A 13,132-nucleotide genomic window follows, 5' to 3' on the forward strand; every position below is an offset into this window, starting at 1 on the left:
GTTTGTGCGCAGCTTACATAATAGAGATAATTTATTTTCCCCTCAAAATAACTCAAAATATAGCTATTAATATCTAAACCTCTGGCAACCAAAGTGAGTACACCCCTATGAAAAAATGTACATCCCTAAATGTCCAAATTGAGTACTGCTTGTCATTTTCCCTCCAAAATGTCATGTGACTCGTTACACAAGTGCTGTCAGCATTGCTGCAGAGATTGAAGAGGTGGGGGGTCAGCCTGTGGCATGAAAGCCCGCAAACAGTTTGCTGACATGTCAACAAAGCACTAGCACTGGATTACTGGAACCATGTCCTATGGTCTGATGAGACGGGCGGGCTTTCTTGCGTACCGTCTTCAGAAGAGGCTTCCTCCTGGGGTGACAGCCATGCACACCAATTTGATGTAGAGTGCGGCGTATGGTCTGAACACTAACAGGCTGACCCCCCCCCCCCCCCCCCCCCCACGTCTTCAATCTCTGCAGCAATGCTGACAGCACTCCTGTAACGAGTTACATGACATTTTGGAGGGAAAATGACAAGCAGTACTCAATTTGGACATTTAGGGATGTACGTAGTTCCCATGTGGTGTACTCACTTTTGTTGCCAGGCGTTTAGATATTAATAGCTATATTTTGAGTTATTTTGAGGGGAAAATAAACTCTATTATATAAGCTGCACACAGACTACTTTTCATTGTGTGAAAGTGTCATTTTGTCTGTGTTGTCCCATGAAAAGGTATACTTAAATATCTGCAGAAATGCAAGGGGTGTACTCACTTTTGTGATACATTGTATATATATTTTTTTCCATTTTATTTTGCTCCATCATAATGACGCCGCAACTTAAAAGAACAAAAAAACCAGGCAGTTACGCATCTATTTTACGTATATATGTCAAAGAATGACACCAATGCCGTAGCGGTTCCCATTCTCCCATTGATTTTTTTTTTTTTTTCACAACATTTCAAAATGCACGCAGGGTACAAAAAAATATAATATTTACTGTGAATGCTTGAACAAATCACTCCTGAGACAATCCTTCCTGCTTGTATGCGGTACAGCTTTCGTAGTTCTTTAAAAATCCAAGTTTACATCCGACATGAGTGTGTGCCCTCTTCGGCTGACTATTACTAAATGAAGCTCGGCCCCCTATAGTTAGGCATGACGCAAATACTGACGAAGTGTCAGGTCAATAGATTATGAAGTCTATGGTTAGGTTTTTTTTTTAAGGATTCAAACTACCATACAAAACACGAGTGGGAGTTTTGGTTTCTAGCTCCCCCGAGTGATGGGTAGCTGCATATGAATGAAGAGAATGCAACTGGGTGTGTTGATGTGTGTTTATTTGGTTAATAAAGATATTTTGTTCAATTTTTTTTCTTCTTAAATTTTGCCAGTACGGCTAAAAGGCAGGTGCGCTCTATAGTCCTAAAATTACAAATCACCTCACATCTCTATTTTGATCAAAGTTTTGAGCTTCAGCAGATTGTTCTTTCCATTGGGTTGCTGCCATTCGATCATTTTAAATGATCAATTTTTTTCTTTGGCCCCTGAGCATATTTTTAAAAATATGTCTGTTTAAAAAAATTCTTCGGCTCAATCTAGAAACCAGTAAATCTGTCCCCTCAATGCACCTCTTATCCCATGCCTCCCGCTTGCGCCGTCTGATAGCAGAGTGTTCAGTCATATTCTTTTGACTTATTCAAGACTTCTCTTGCTGTGTTTTTGTAATCTCAAAAATTCCTACACTTGTGAAATTTTGGGGCTGGAAATGATAAGCGTCTGTTGGTTCGGTTGGTTTGATAAAGCCATGGAAATTCTGTCAGGTGCTAATCGAGACAAGACAAGATTAGAGATTAGCGGAGTGTGTGTGTGTGTGTGTGTTGGTAAAAAGCGAGGTGAGCAGTAGGTTATGGTTAAAAAAGGAAAAAAGTTTGTTATTACTGAAGCTTTGTTGTTTTTGTTTTGTTTTTCTTTTTGTCCTCTTTTATTGCCAATTTACGACTACCACCCTATCATTCTATATATTCTCCTCTCTTCTCTTGGGTTCCTCGGTTTCCCAGCGCTGCCATTATCAGCGCTCCATAAATCAGCCATGTTTGACGAACCTGCTCTTTCAACCTGGGATCAATACTAGGTCTTTATCTGGCTAGTGCTGGCTAATAAGGCAAGGCCTCTTATCCACCATCTGAAAAAGAGAGAGAGACAATCGCCGACATACACACATACGAGCAGACCCCCCCCCCCCCCCCCACACACACACACACACACACAAACACACATATACGATAACACCCCGATAACTAACAAGAAAAACACATTGTACCAGTTACACCACCACACATTCAGTTTCAGCAATAACCCCTCCTCATTTTTTAGGAAATTTTATTATTGTACACACACACACTCCTCCCAGCATGTGTTCTTTCATTCCTTTGTGGGTTTATTTTTCCTCTCTTCTTTTTCTTCTCTCTTCTCAGAATTTTCTCGACAGTTACAAACACGTGTTCCTTTTTTACAAAAAGATTCAACAATCGTGCTTCTACATCACAGGAAGCCTGACTGAAAGCTTGCTGATTAGTCAGTGTGCGACCCCGTTTTGACCTGTGACGATCATGTCCTGTTTGGAGTAAACCACATTTTGATAACGTAATAGTTATTAAAGTTGGTGTAATGCAAACATTTTATTGATTCTGTGTTTGAGAAACAATTTTCAGATTTTTTGCTTTGAACGTCGTCATCTATTTTGTAACCATCTAGCTTCTGTAGGGTGACCATAGCTTCTGTAGAATCACCGTGTGGCAGGACACTCTGGGCGGTTCATGTTTGACACATTGAGACAGGGTACCACTTACATCAACACTTAAAGGCAATATAAGATCTTTAGTGAGCTTAATACAATTTTAGACTGTGGGAGGAGGCTGGACCATACACCATTTTTTTTAGGGAGAATGTACAAACTGCATATTGGCAAGGCAATAAAAACATTAAAAATAATAGTAGTAATTAGTGTTGCACCGATACCATTTTTTGGCCCCGATACCGATACATATACCTGGCTGTGCAGTATCGGGCGATACCGATACCACCCCGTTTATATATATATATATTTTTTTTTCTTTTTTAAACCCCCCAAAGAGCTACATAATTGGATGTGAAATCATTGCTATCAAGGCTTTGTCAGTCTGTTGCTTACCTTTGCAAAATAGGAAAAAGACTAGTACAAAATATAATACTAGCCCAACAGTAAGAAAGTAAAAATAAGTTCATAATAATAAACTCTGAATGAACTGAGTAAACTTTTTTAAACCTCTCAAAGGCCAAACAGTGCAACTTTCATGAAATTATCGTCACATTCTGCTGCTGGTTAGATTGTGTTTTGTTGCTGGGCTTTTAGTGGGGGGGTTCCTGACGTCGCACCTGAATCCAATGCAGGCTCATCAACGCAGCATTTAAGCACGGGTGAACTCAGAGAAGGCTGCCGAGATATTTGCTTTGCTGATCGCCATTTGACATCTCGCACTATAGTCTCGCTACATTTGCTTGTTACGCCCCTGCATTGGTTTTTTTCTGTTAGTGTGCTGTACTTGTTTGTAACCTCTACCCTGTGCAGGTATTTGAGTGTTTTTATTTCGGCTTTTTGGCTCGCTGCCTATCGTCTTAGTTAACCTTTGAGTTTGTAGTATTGAGCTCCGTTGACCTGCTGTCACGGACTCCTTTTGTTATTTCTACTATCCCGCGATCGCGTGTTATTTTTTTGTTTGCAATCATTAAACCCTTGTACGTATCCCCCGCTTGTTGTCCGCTTCGAGGTCCAACCTTGTTTCCGCATTTGCAGACGCTAACAATTGTAAGTAATAATAATTGACCACAGCATCCTGTCTCTCTATTAGCCTCCTTTTTTCGAGGGGGGGCGGGGGGGAGTCCCTTATTTCTATTTCTGAAAGGTGGCAACCCTACTTTGGAAACAGTTCCCAAATTACTGCAGCATTTCTTTAAGTAAAAGACAAAGTAAAGTTGACGTAGTGAACTGACCAGAGATTGTTGCACCGGTCCAGCGCCCTTCCTCTTGATAGCAGTCCTGCTCTTGCAGGCTCAAACTCGTTGTGTTCGTTCACGTTTCGTCTTCAAATGTTTTATCAGGTTTGAGGTATTGAAACTGGCCGATTTAACTCCACATCTCGAAACTTTCAGGCCGCAAATCTTGCATGCAGCCATCGATTTTAATTGACGGGATTTCTATTTTGAAGCGCCCTTGTCATTGGTCAGGAGTTGCTATTGGACCGTTCTCATTGGTCTGGAGCAGGCAAATAGCGATAGCTGCTTGATGTTCACGTGTCATCACACAACACAGAGACAGAGTGTAGTGAGCGCCAGGAGAATAAAAAAGGCTGCGGTCAAATGTTATAATAATGGACCGGTAAATGGTATCGGCGCCGTCTTTGTTGGTACTCACCGATACCAATACCACCATTTCAGGCCGGATCGGCGCCCCCTGCCGATACTAGTATCAGTATCGGTGCATCTTTAGTAGTAATAATGATAATAAAAAATATGTATTTTGTGTAAACAGTTCCAAATAAACAGATATCTAACAGAACCAAAGTTCCAGCATCATAACCTTGTCAAGAGTCAAGAATCTGCATTGGACAAGGTGTCAAGAGTCAAGAATCTGCATTGGACAAGGTGATTATGCTGGAACTTTGGTTTGGTGCTGTTCCAGTGAGATTTACAAAGATGACTGCCTAAAGGGAACATCAAAATTCCCTTGATGATATGGGGCTGCATGTCAAGCAAACGCACTGGGGAGATGGCTGTGGTTAAATCTTCAATAAATGCTCAAGTTTACATTGAAGTTTTAGACAGCTTTCTTATCCCTTAAATTGACAATATGTTTGTCATTTTCCAAGATGACAATGCGTCATGCCACAGAGGTAAAACTGTTAAAGCATTCCTTGGAGAAAGACTCATCCAGTCAATGGCATGGCCTGCAAATAGGCCAGATCTCAACCCTATTGAAAACCTGTGGTGGAAATCGGAAAAAAATGGTCCACATCAAGGCTCCGACCTGCAAGGATGATCTGGCAACTGCAATCAAAGAGAGTTGGCACCAAATTGATGAAGAGTACTCATCAAGTCCATGCCTCAGGGATTGCAAGCTGTCATAAAAGCCAGAGGTGGTGCTACTAAATACTAGATATTTGTTTTGATTGTTATTTCTTTGTTTCTCATGATTCCGTATTTTTTTCCTCAGAATGAAGTGATTCCATATATAATTCCCTGCACTTGCTCTATAAAAGTAACATTTACTGACCACCACAATGTTTTTTATTAATTTCTTCTAGTGTTTCTGAATGTTAAAGAGTTGCACTTTTGAACTAATTCTTTTTTTTTTTCAAGCTTTTTATCTGAATTTGTTCTACATGATAAAATGTCTGAGTGAGTACTCGTCCGAGACTGGTGATTCCATACTTTTTGCTCGGGGTTGTATATATATCATTTGTAGCCCAAAAAGGTGTGGGAAGAAGCTAGGCTTTTTTGGGTCTCAGCCCCTATTCAACCCTTAAAATTTTCATGGGCGCTCAGTCACTTCTCAATATCATCATCATCACCATCATCACCACTGCCGTCATTATCACCGCCACCATCGTCATCGCCACATCTATCACCATTGTCCCAATATATTAATCGTTCTTTCAAGAGTAGTTATAATAACAAATTGATTGTTGCTCATTGTGATAACCATTGTTCTAGACCAGGAGTGGGCAAACTATTCCACAAAAGGCCGCACTAGGTGCGGGATTTTGTTCCAACCTATCATAAGGCTAGCCTCTCACCAAAATGGTGTCTTACAAGTGCAATCAGTTGATTGCAATCAGGTGCTTCTTGTTTCTGCTCAAACTTCATTGGTTTTAACTGTCTGTGCTGAATCAGTTGGAATAATAGATCAGGATCCACTGCAGCCCTCGAGGACCGGTTTGCCCACTTGTTCTAGACAGTAGTGGATGAAGTACTAACTTTTTTTTTTTTACTGAAGTAAAAGTACAAATACAGGTGCAAAAACTAAGTAAAAGTACAAGTAACTAAGATTTTTTTCTTTTTTAAGTAAAAGTGCTTGCTTGAAAATTTTACTTTACAAGAAAAAATAAAAGTATTTTCTCCCGGTTATACACACACACGCACCCCCCCCCCCCCCCATATATATGTATGTATATATATATATATACATATATATATATATATATATATATATATATATATATATATATATATATATATATATATATATATATATCGCAATTAATCGCAATTCAAACCATCTATAAAATATGTCATATTTTTCTGTAAATTATATATATATTCTGTAAAATAAATTGTTGGAATGGAAAGATAAGACACAAGATGGATATATACATTCAACATACGGTACATAAGGACTGTAGTGGGCATTTCACTCTACTGTCATTTAAATCTGTCTCTGCTGTCCTCACTCTGAAGCGTCTACTTTTTCCAAAGCTAGACAGCTAGTGAACGACGCCTTAATAATCAGACTTCTTCCTTTTTCATCTGATTTATTAATAAAATGGCCTCAAACCATTGTCCTCTTTAGACCGTCAAATATTTTAACGTGATTAATTAAAAAAATTAATTACCGCCCGTTAACGTGATAATTTTGACAGCCCTAATATATATATAGTAATGTATGTATGTATACTAGTACACCTCTAGAACCAGTGGTGGAACATACTTACCTGTAAGTACATTTTTGTGTATCTGTACTGTACTTTAGTACAGATATGAAGTGATCATTTTACTTCGCTAGCTTTTACAGCAGGTATCTGTACTTTTAACGCCACTACTTTTCAAATTGTCGACTGCTTCACACATTAATTTAGTTTGTTTTCGTTTTTCCTCATTGTGAATTGATAGTTTCCTTGTTTTTTATGCCTCCGGCGCAATCGATAAGGCCCGTGCAACTACACCGTAACTGAAACTAGGGGCAGCAACACTAGTACAAGCAAGATTAGGCAGGTGAACAAGATATTGACCATTAACCACCCCACTCTTGTACAGTAGGTTGCTCGCAATCCACCTTTAAGCTACGTTTTTGAGTTTTTGAGCTTGTTAAACTTCTGTTTACAGTGCAGTCAATTTTATTGCTTGTTTTTTCTATCCTGCAGTTTTCAATAAAACTGAGCAGTCAATAAATTTTTCAAAGCAGTTTTTCAAACTTTCTTTCAATATTGGCTCAGATCTCTGCATGTATGTCTATGTGTATATATATACTCATATATTATCTATTAATCAATGTTGTTTGTGTGCCTGCTGCCGTCTGGCAGAGGGAAGCAAACCTCAGGCAACAGTATACCCATTATTGGGTGTCCTAACTGTGCATTAAAAGAAAAGATTTGGGAGCTTGAGCCAAGTTTGGGTCAAGTTTGAGCTTGAGTCATGTTTGTTTGAGTCATGTCATGTTTGGGCTCATACATTCTTTCTCTTAACTTCACTGCGGCCTCAACAGATTGGATGCATGGATCTCTTTTGTTTAGAACTGTTTGCATGAGTGAGATAGGCAACTCTTCTTTTCCCATATATGTCAGTAATTCATGATATGAAGCAATATATGATATACACAGCGGGCCAAAACTATAGTCACCCCTGAAATTATGTCAGATAATGCTCAATTTCTCCCAGAAAACAATTGCAATTATAAATGCTTTGGTAGTAATATCTTCATTTATTTTGCTTGCAATGAAAAAACACAAAAGAGAATGTAAAATAAAATTAAATCATTATCATTTTACACAGAACTCCAAAAATGGGCTGGACAAAAGTATTGGCACCCTTTGAAAAATCATGTGATGCATCACTAATTTGTGTAATTAACAGCACCTGTTACTGACTTGTGGCACATAACAGGTGGTGGCAATTACTAAATCACACTTGCAGCCAGTTTCAAAATGAATTAAAATTCACTCAACATCGGTCCTGTTTCCTTGTGTGTACCACATTGACCATGGAGAAAAGAAAAAAGATCAATGAACTGTTTGAGGACATGAGAAGCAATATTGTGTGGAAGCATCTCCAAAGACCTGAATGTTCCTGTGTCTACCGTGTGCATTTTCATCAATAAGTGTAAAGCCCATGGCACTGTGGGTAACATCCCTAGATGTGGATGGAAAAGAAAAACTGACGAGAGATTTCAATGGAAGATTTTACGGATGTTGGATGAAGAACCTCGACTAATATCCAAACAAGTTCAAGCTGTTCTCCAGTCCGCGGGTACATCAGTGTCAACCTGTACTATCCGTTGGCGTCTGAATGAAAAGGGACACTACAGTAGCATACCCAGGAAGACCCCACTTCTGACCCAGAGACATAAAAAACCCAGGCTGGAGGTTGCCAAAACCTACCTGAGAAAACCAAAAACGTTTTGGAAGAATGTTCTCTGGTCAGATGAGACAAAAGTAGAGCGTTTTGGGAAAAGGCATCAACATAGAGTTTACAGGAAAAAAAGAGGCCTTCAAAGAAAAGAACACATCCCCCACAGTCAAAGATGGCGGAGTTTCCCTGATGTTTTGGGGTTGCTTTGCTACCTTTGGCATGGGACTGCTTGACCGTGTGCATGGCGTTATTAAGTCTGAAGACTACGAAAAAATTTTGCAGCATAATGTGAGAAAGCTGGGTCTCCCTCAGAGATAATGGGTCTTCCGGCAGGACAATGACCCAAAACACACTTCAAAAAGCACTAGAAAACGTTTTGAGAGAAAGCACTGGAGACTTCTAAAGTGGCCAGCAATGAGTCCAGACCTGAATCCCATAGAACACCTTTGGAGAGATCTGAAAATGGCAGTTTGGAGAAGGCACCCTTCAAATCTCAGAGACCTGGAGCAGTTGGCCAAAGAAGAGTGGTCTAAAATTCCAGCAGAGCGTTGTAAGAAACTCAGTGATGGATACCGAAAGTGGTTGTTTGCAGTTTTGTCCAAAGGTTGTTCTACCAAGTATTAGGTTGAGGGTGCCAATAATTTTGTCCGGCCCATTTTTGGAGTTTTGTGTAAAATGATCATGATTTAATTTTTTTTTCCCATTCTGTTTTGTGTTTTGCATTGCAAGCAAAATAAATGAAGGTGTTACTACCTAAGCATTTGCAATTGAAATCATTTTCTGGGAGAAATTGAGCATTATCTGACAGAATTGCAGGGGTGCCAATACTTATGGCCAGAACTGTAACTCTTTAGCTGCCATTGCATTACCTGCTGATAGACGTCCAGGCCATTTGAACTGGAAAATGCTGGCATTAAATCACTAAAACATGACCAGTTACTCCCAGTTTAAATGGATTGCACGTAAATCGTCGCAAATTACAGTGAATGAGCAAAAGATTTAAGCTGAAAAGATAACCACTCTACTATTCTGACTGAGTACAACATCTAACAAAATACAATTGAACAATATAGTAACTGATCATTTTGGTCTGAATCTTGTTGGTTTTATAGTAAATTATTGTGTGCCACCTTACGGATGCTTTTCTCCTTTGTTTCCGCGACATTTTTTTCCCTCCTCTTCACTACATTGATTTCTTATTTGATTGAGAAATTGTTGTTGAGTAGTACAATTGTAGACATGCAGTTGCTGCCAAAAAAATCACTACACAGCTATGCAAGGTCACATCTCCCTTGTCTCGACCTCAAAAGAGCCACTACCGTAAATTCAAGGGGGAGAAATACATAAAAGGGTAGAATTAAAGTCCCCCCAACCCCCATCACACACACACAAAAGAAATATAGAAATGAGTTAGGAGGTGAGATTGTTGGATGACTTTGCCCTGCCAGTTTGACAGGGGAAGTTCAGCTTATCAGATTGATGGAGACTGTCTTGCTATGTGGGGGGAGGGAGGGTTTTGGCAGAGAAGTGTCTGTCGACTTCTCCTGATACCTGCCTCCCTGTCTGAGATGATATGGAAGATAATATTGATAATATTAAACGCAATAACTGTGTCTCCAGCTCCCCTCCCATGCTCCATCCCCTGCAGGATAAAATCAATGTGCCATTCAATGTGATTTATAGCTGAAAATAATGGCCCTATTTAGGCGGGTGGGGTGTGGGGGTGAGATATTTGTGTGTGTGTGTGTGTGTGTGTGTGTGTGTGTGTGTGTGTGTGTGTGTTCTTGTCTGCGCGTGTGTATTGCTTGTCCTTTGTTGTTTGTACAGTATGTTATGTTGTTGCATAAAGTTTACATGATTACAGATTATCATGGAAAATTTTTGAAAAGTTGACATCAGGTGATTTGACGTGTACGTGGGTGATAGAGAGTTGCTGTATTTATCAATGCATATATTTAAACTGTTATATTATTAATGTTGCCATTGAAAGGTGTGTCTCATGGTCATAGGGCCTTTTATGGTGGGTATTGATTGGACGCTATCGTTCTTTATCAAAGTGAGAATGTAAGGGTAAACACGGCCTTTGTGCAGTATAAGCTAAACTGTTGGAGGCGAAAAAATATGCGAGGGTTAACTGTTTTGGTGGGTAAATCTCGATGACAGTAAAGTATTTTTCTTCAGTCGATAGTATCAAGTGTTTGACAACACTTTGTCCTTTTAACAAGCGGTCTCGGTTTTCTAAAGTCCTTGTTAGAGAATAGTCTTAAGACCATAAATGCCTTGAAATGACAAATTCATTGAGATGTGTTAATACAACACTTGTCCTGATTGTGATGCAAGACTTTCAAGAAGTAGACAAGAGTGATCTTTACTCTGATAGTCTGAGGTGCTGTGGTGTAGCTATTGATCTAATCTTGACTAATCACGAGTTGTGCTAATAGGGAGGGACACGACTGTTTGATAAACAGACCGATAGCGGCCGCACGGTCAAAGTTCACATATACACATGCATGGATAAACGCTTTGCATTAACACACAGAGGTCAGATCACGTGCAAAACCACACGGGGATCTCTGTGATCACTGAACTAGGGCTTTGTAATCAGCTTGATCAATGGCAGGTATATCAGTGTTGATTACCAGAACACTGGCAGCCTCCGTCTTTGCTAAATGCGACAGGGCAAGGGGGAGAAGATAGAGATAACATGGTGAAAAAAAAAAAGCCTGAAACAGCGCCCCTCATTCTCTTATACTCTTACTTGCGGGAAGTTGGGAATAAGAGAGAAGGGCGCTGGACAATTGAGAGGGGAAAAAAATATTGGCAAAGGACAAGTGGAAATACTGCAGCCCCAAAACGGAGGGAGGTGAAAGCAGAAAGAGTGAAAGCCTCATCTGTGATCTTCCGTCTCTGTAGATGTAATGAAAGGGCCCATCTCTGTGTGGTGAGGTGTTGTGTTACACAGCTCAGGTTGTCATTTCACAGGAGCCTTTGATCAACAGACATGAACAGCCACTGCCCAGACACATTCACACACGTCACTTGAGCAAATATACAGTACATACAGTGGTATGAAAAAGTATCTGAGCCTTGTTGAACTTCTTATATTTCTGCATAAAATCACCATCAAAAGTGATCTGATATTTGTCATAATCACACAGATGAAAAAACAGTGCTTTAACTAAAACCACCCAAATAATTTTAGGTTTTCATATTTTAATGAGGATAGCATACAATCAATGACCGAAGGGGGAAAAAATAAGAAAGTGAACCCTCTGCCTAAGGAGACTTAAACAGCAATTGAAACCAATTTTACCAAACAATTTAGGTCAGGTGAGTGCCCAATCACGGATTAGTGGTTTAAAGCTACCCTGCCCACTATAAAACACACCTGGTAAGAATTGTCTTGATGAGAAAAATTGTCTGATGTGTATCATGGCTTGGTCAAAAAGGCTGTCTGAAGACCTGCGAAAAGGACTTAAAAAAAAAAAACATCTCTAAAAGTCTGGATGTTCATCAATCGACAGTCAGAGAAGTTGTCTACAAATGGAGAGTTTGGCACTGTTGCTTCTCTCCCAAGGAGTGTTCGTCCACCAAAGATGACGCCAAGAGTTCAGTGCAGAATACTCAGAGAGGTAAAATAGTACCCTAGAGTGTCTGCTGAAGACTTACAGAAATCACTGGCACAGTCCAATATTTCTGTGCACACATCAACTATACTGCATGTAAAACTATGGCCAAGAATGGTGTTCACGGGAGGACTCCACGGAGGAAGCCACCGCTGTCTAAAAAAAACATTGTTGCCCGTTTAATGTTCGCAAAAAGGCACTTGGACACTCCAGTGACTCCACAGAAGATTTGGCAAAATATTTTGTAGACTGATGAAACCAAAGTTGAATTGTTTGGGAGTAACACGCAATGCCATGTGTGGGCCAAGATTAGTCCTGATCGATGTGCCAGACTGATCTCCAGCTACAGGAAGCGTCTGGTTAAACTTATTGCTGCCAAAGGGTGGGGCACAAAATATTTTAATGTGATAGTTCACTTACTTATTTTTCCCCCTTCTGTCATTGTTTGCATACTATCCTCATTGAAATATGAAAACCTATAAATGTTTGGGTGGTTTTAGTTATAGCAGACACTGTTTTATAATCTGTGCGATTTTGACAAAGATCAGATCACATTTGATCGGGATTTTATGCAGAAATGTGAGAAATTCCAAAAGGTTCAGATACTTTTTCATACCACTGTAGCTCTCTAACACACACCAGATTAGTTCATAGAACGTTCTGATTTAAATGCCTGATGTTCACAGGAATTTTCATTCCTTTTCTGTATCTAGAGCCTCGGATGCAGGACATTCATGGAGACCCTGAGGAGGGTGATGGGGATGGGAAACCGCAAGATCTTGCACACGGTAGTCATAAAGAGGAAGATGGAGTGGAAGAGGATGGTATGTTGCGGTGGAGCGGTCCAGGTGAGTGGATAAAAAGTGTGATAGTATGAGAATGCTCTGTCAGAAGTCAATTAAATATGGTGTAAAATGTGCTAACCCATGGTGGCGCCACTGTCCTTCCTGGAGTCCTGACCAAAGCTCCATCAGTTTGAAGTTTTTACCTTGACGTAATGAAATACCTAGACTTTAGATTTTCTATGCTCTGGAATGGTCTGAATGAACATTCTGATTGGAAAAAAAAAAAAAAAAAAAGAAACAAAAACAGATTTTTTTTCTGGATCCCTAAACATCCTTTTT

General features: G+C 39.8%; 1 protein-coding gene across 1 annotated transcript in view; it reads left to right on the forward strand.

Annotated features, from left to right (window-relative positions):
• zfpm1 (zinc finger protein, FOG family member 1) overlaps nucleotides 1-13,132 on the forward strand; it is a 225,745-nt gene that overhangs the window by 117,204 nt on the left and 95,409 nt on the right. The window contains exon 3 of the mRNA XM_057835896.1: nucleotides 12,722-12,856. Coding sequence (XP_057691879.1) covers nucleotides 12,722-12,856 — 135 coding nt within the window. The remainder of the gene's footprint in view (nucleotides 1-12,721; nucleotides 12,857-13,132) is intronic.

This window comes from Corythoichthys intestinalis, chromosome 5 (assembly GCF_030265065.1).
Source record: "Corythoichthys intestinalis isolate RoL2023-P3 chromosome 5, ASM3026506v1, whole genome shotgun sequence".
Taxonomy (NCBI): domain Eukaryota; kingdom Metazoa; phylum Chordata; class Actinopteri; order Syngnathiformes; family Syngnathidae; genus Corythoichthys; species Corythoichthys intestinalis.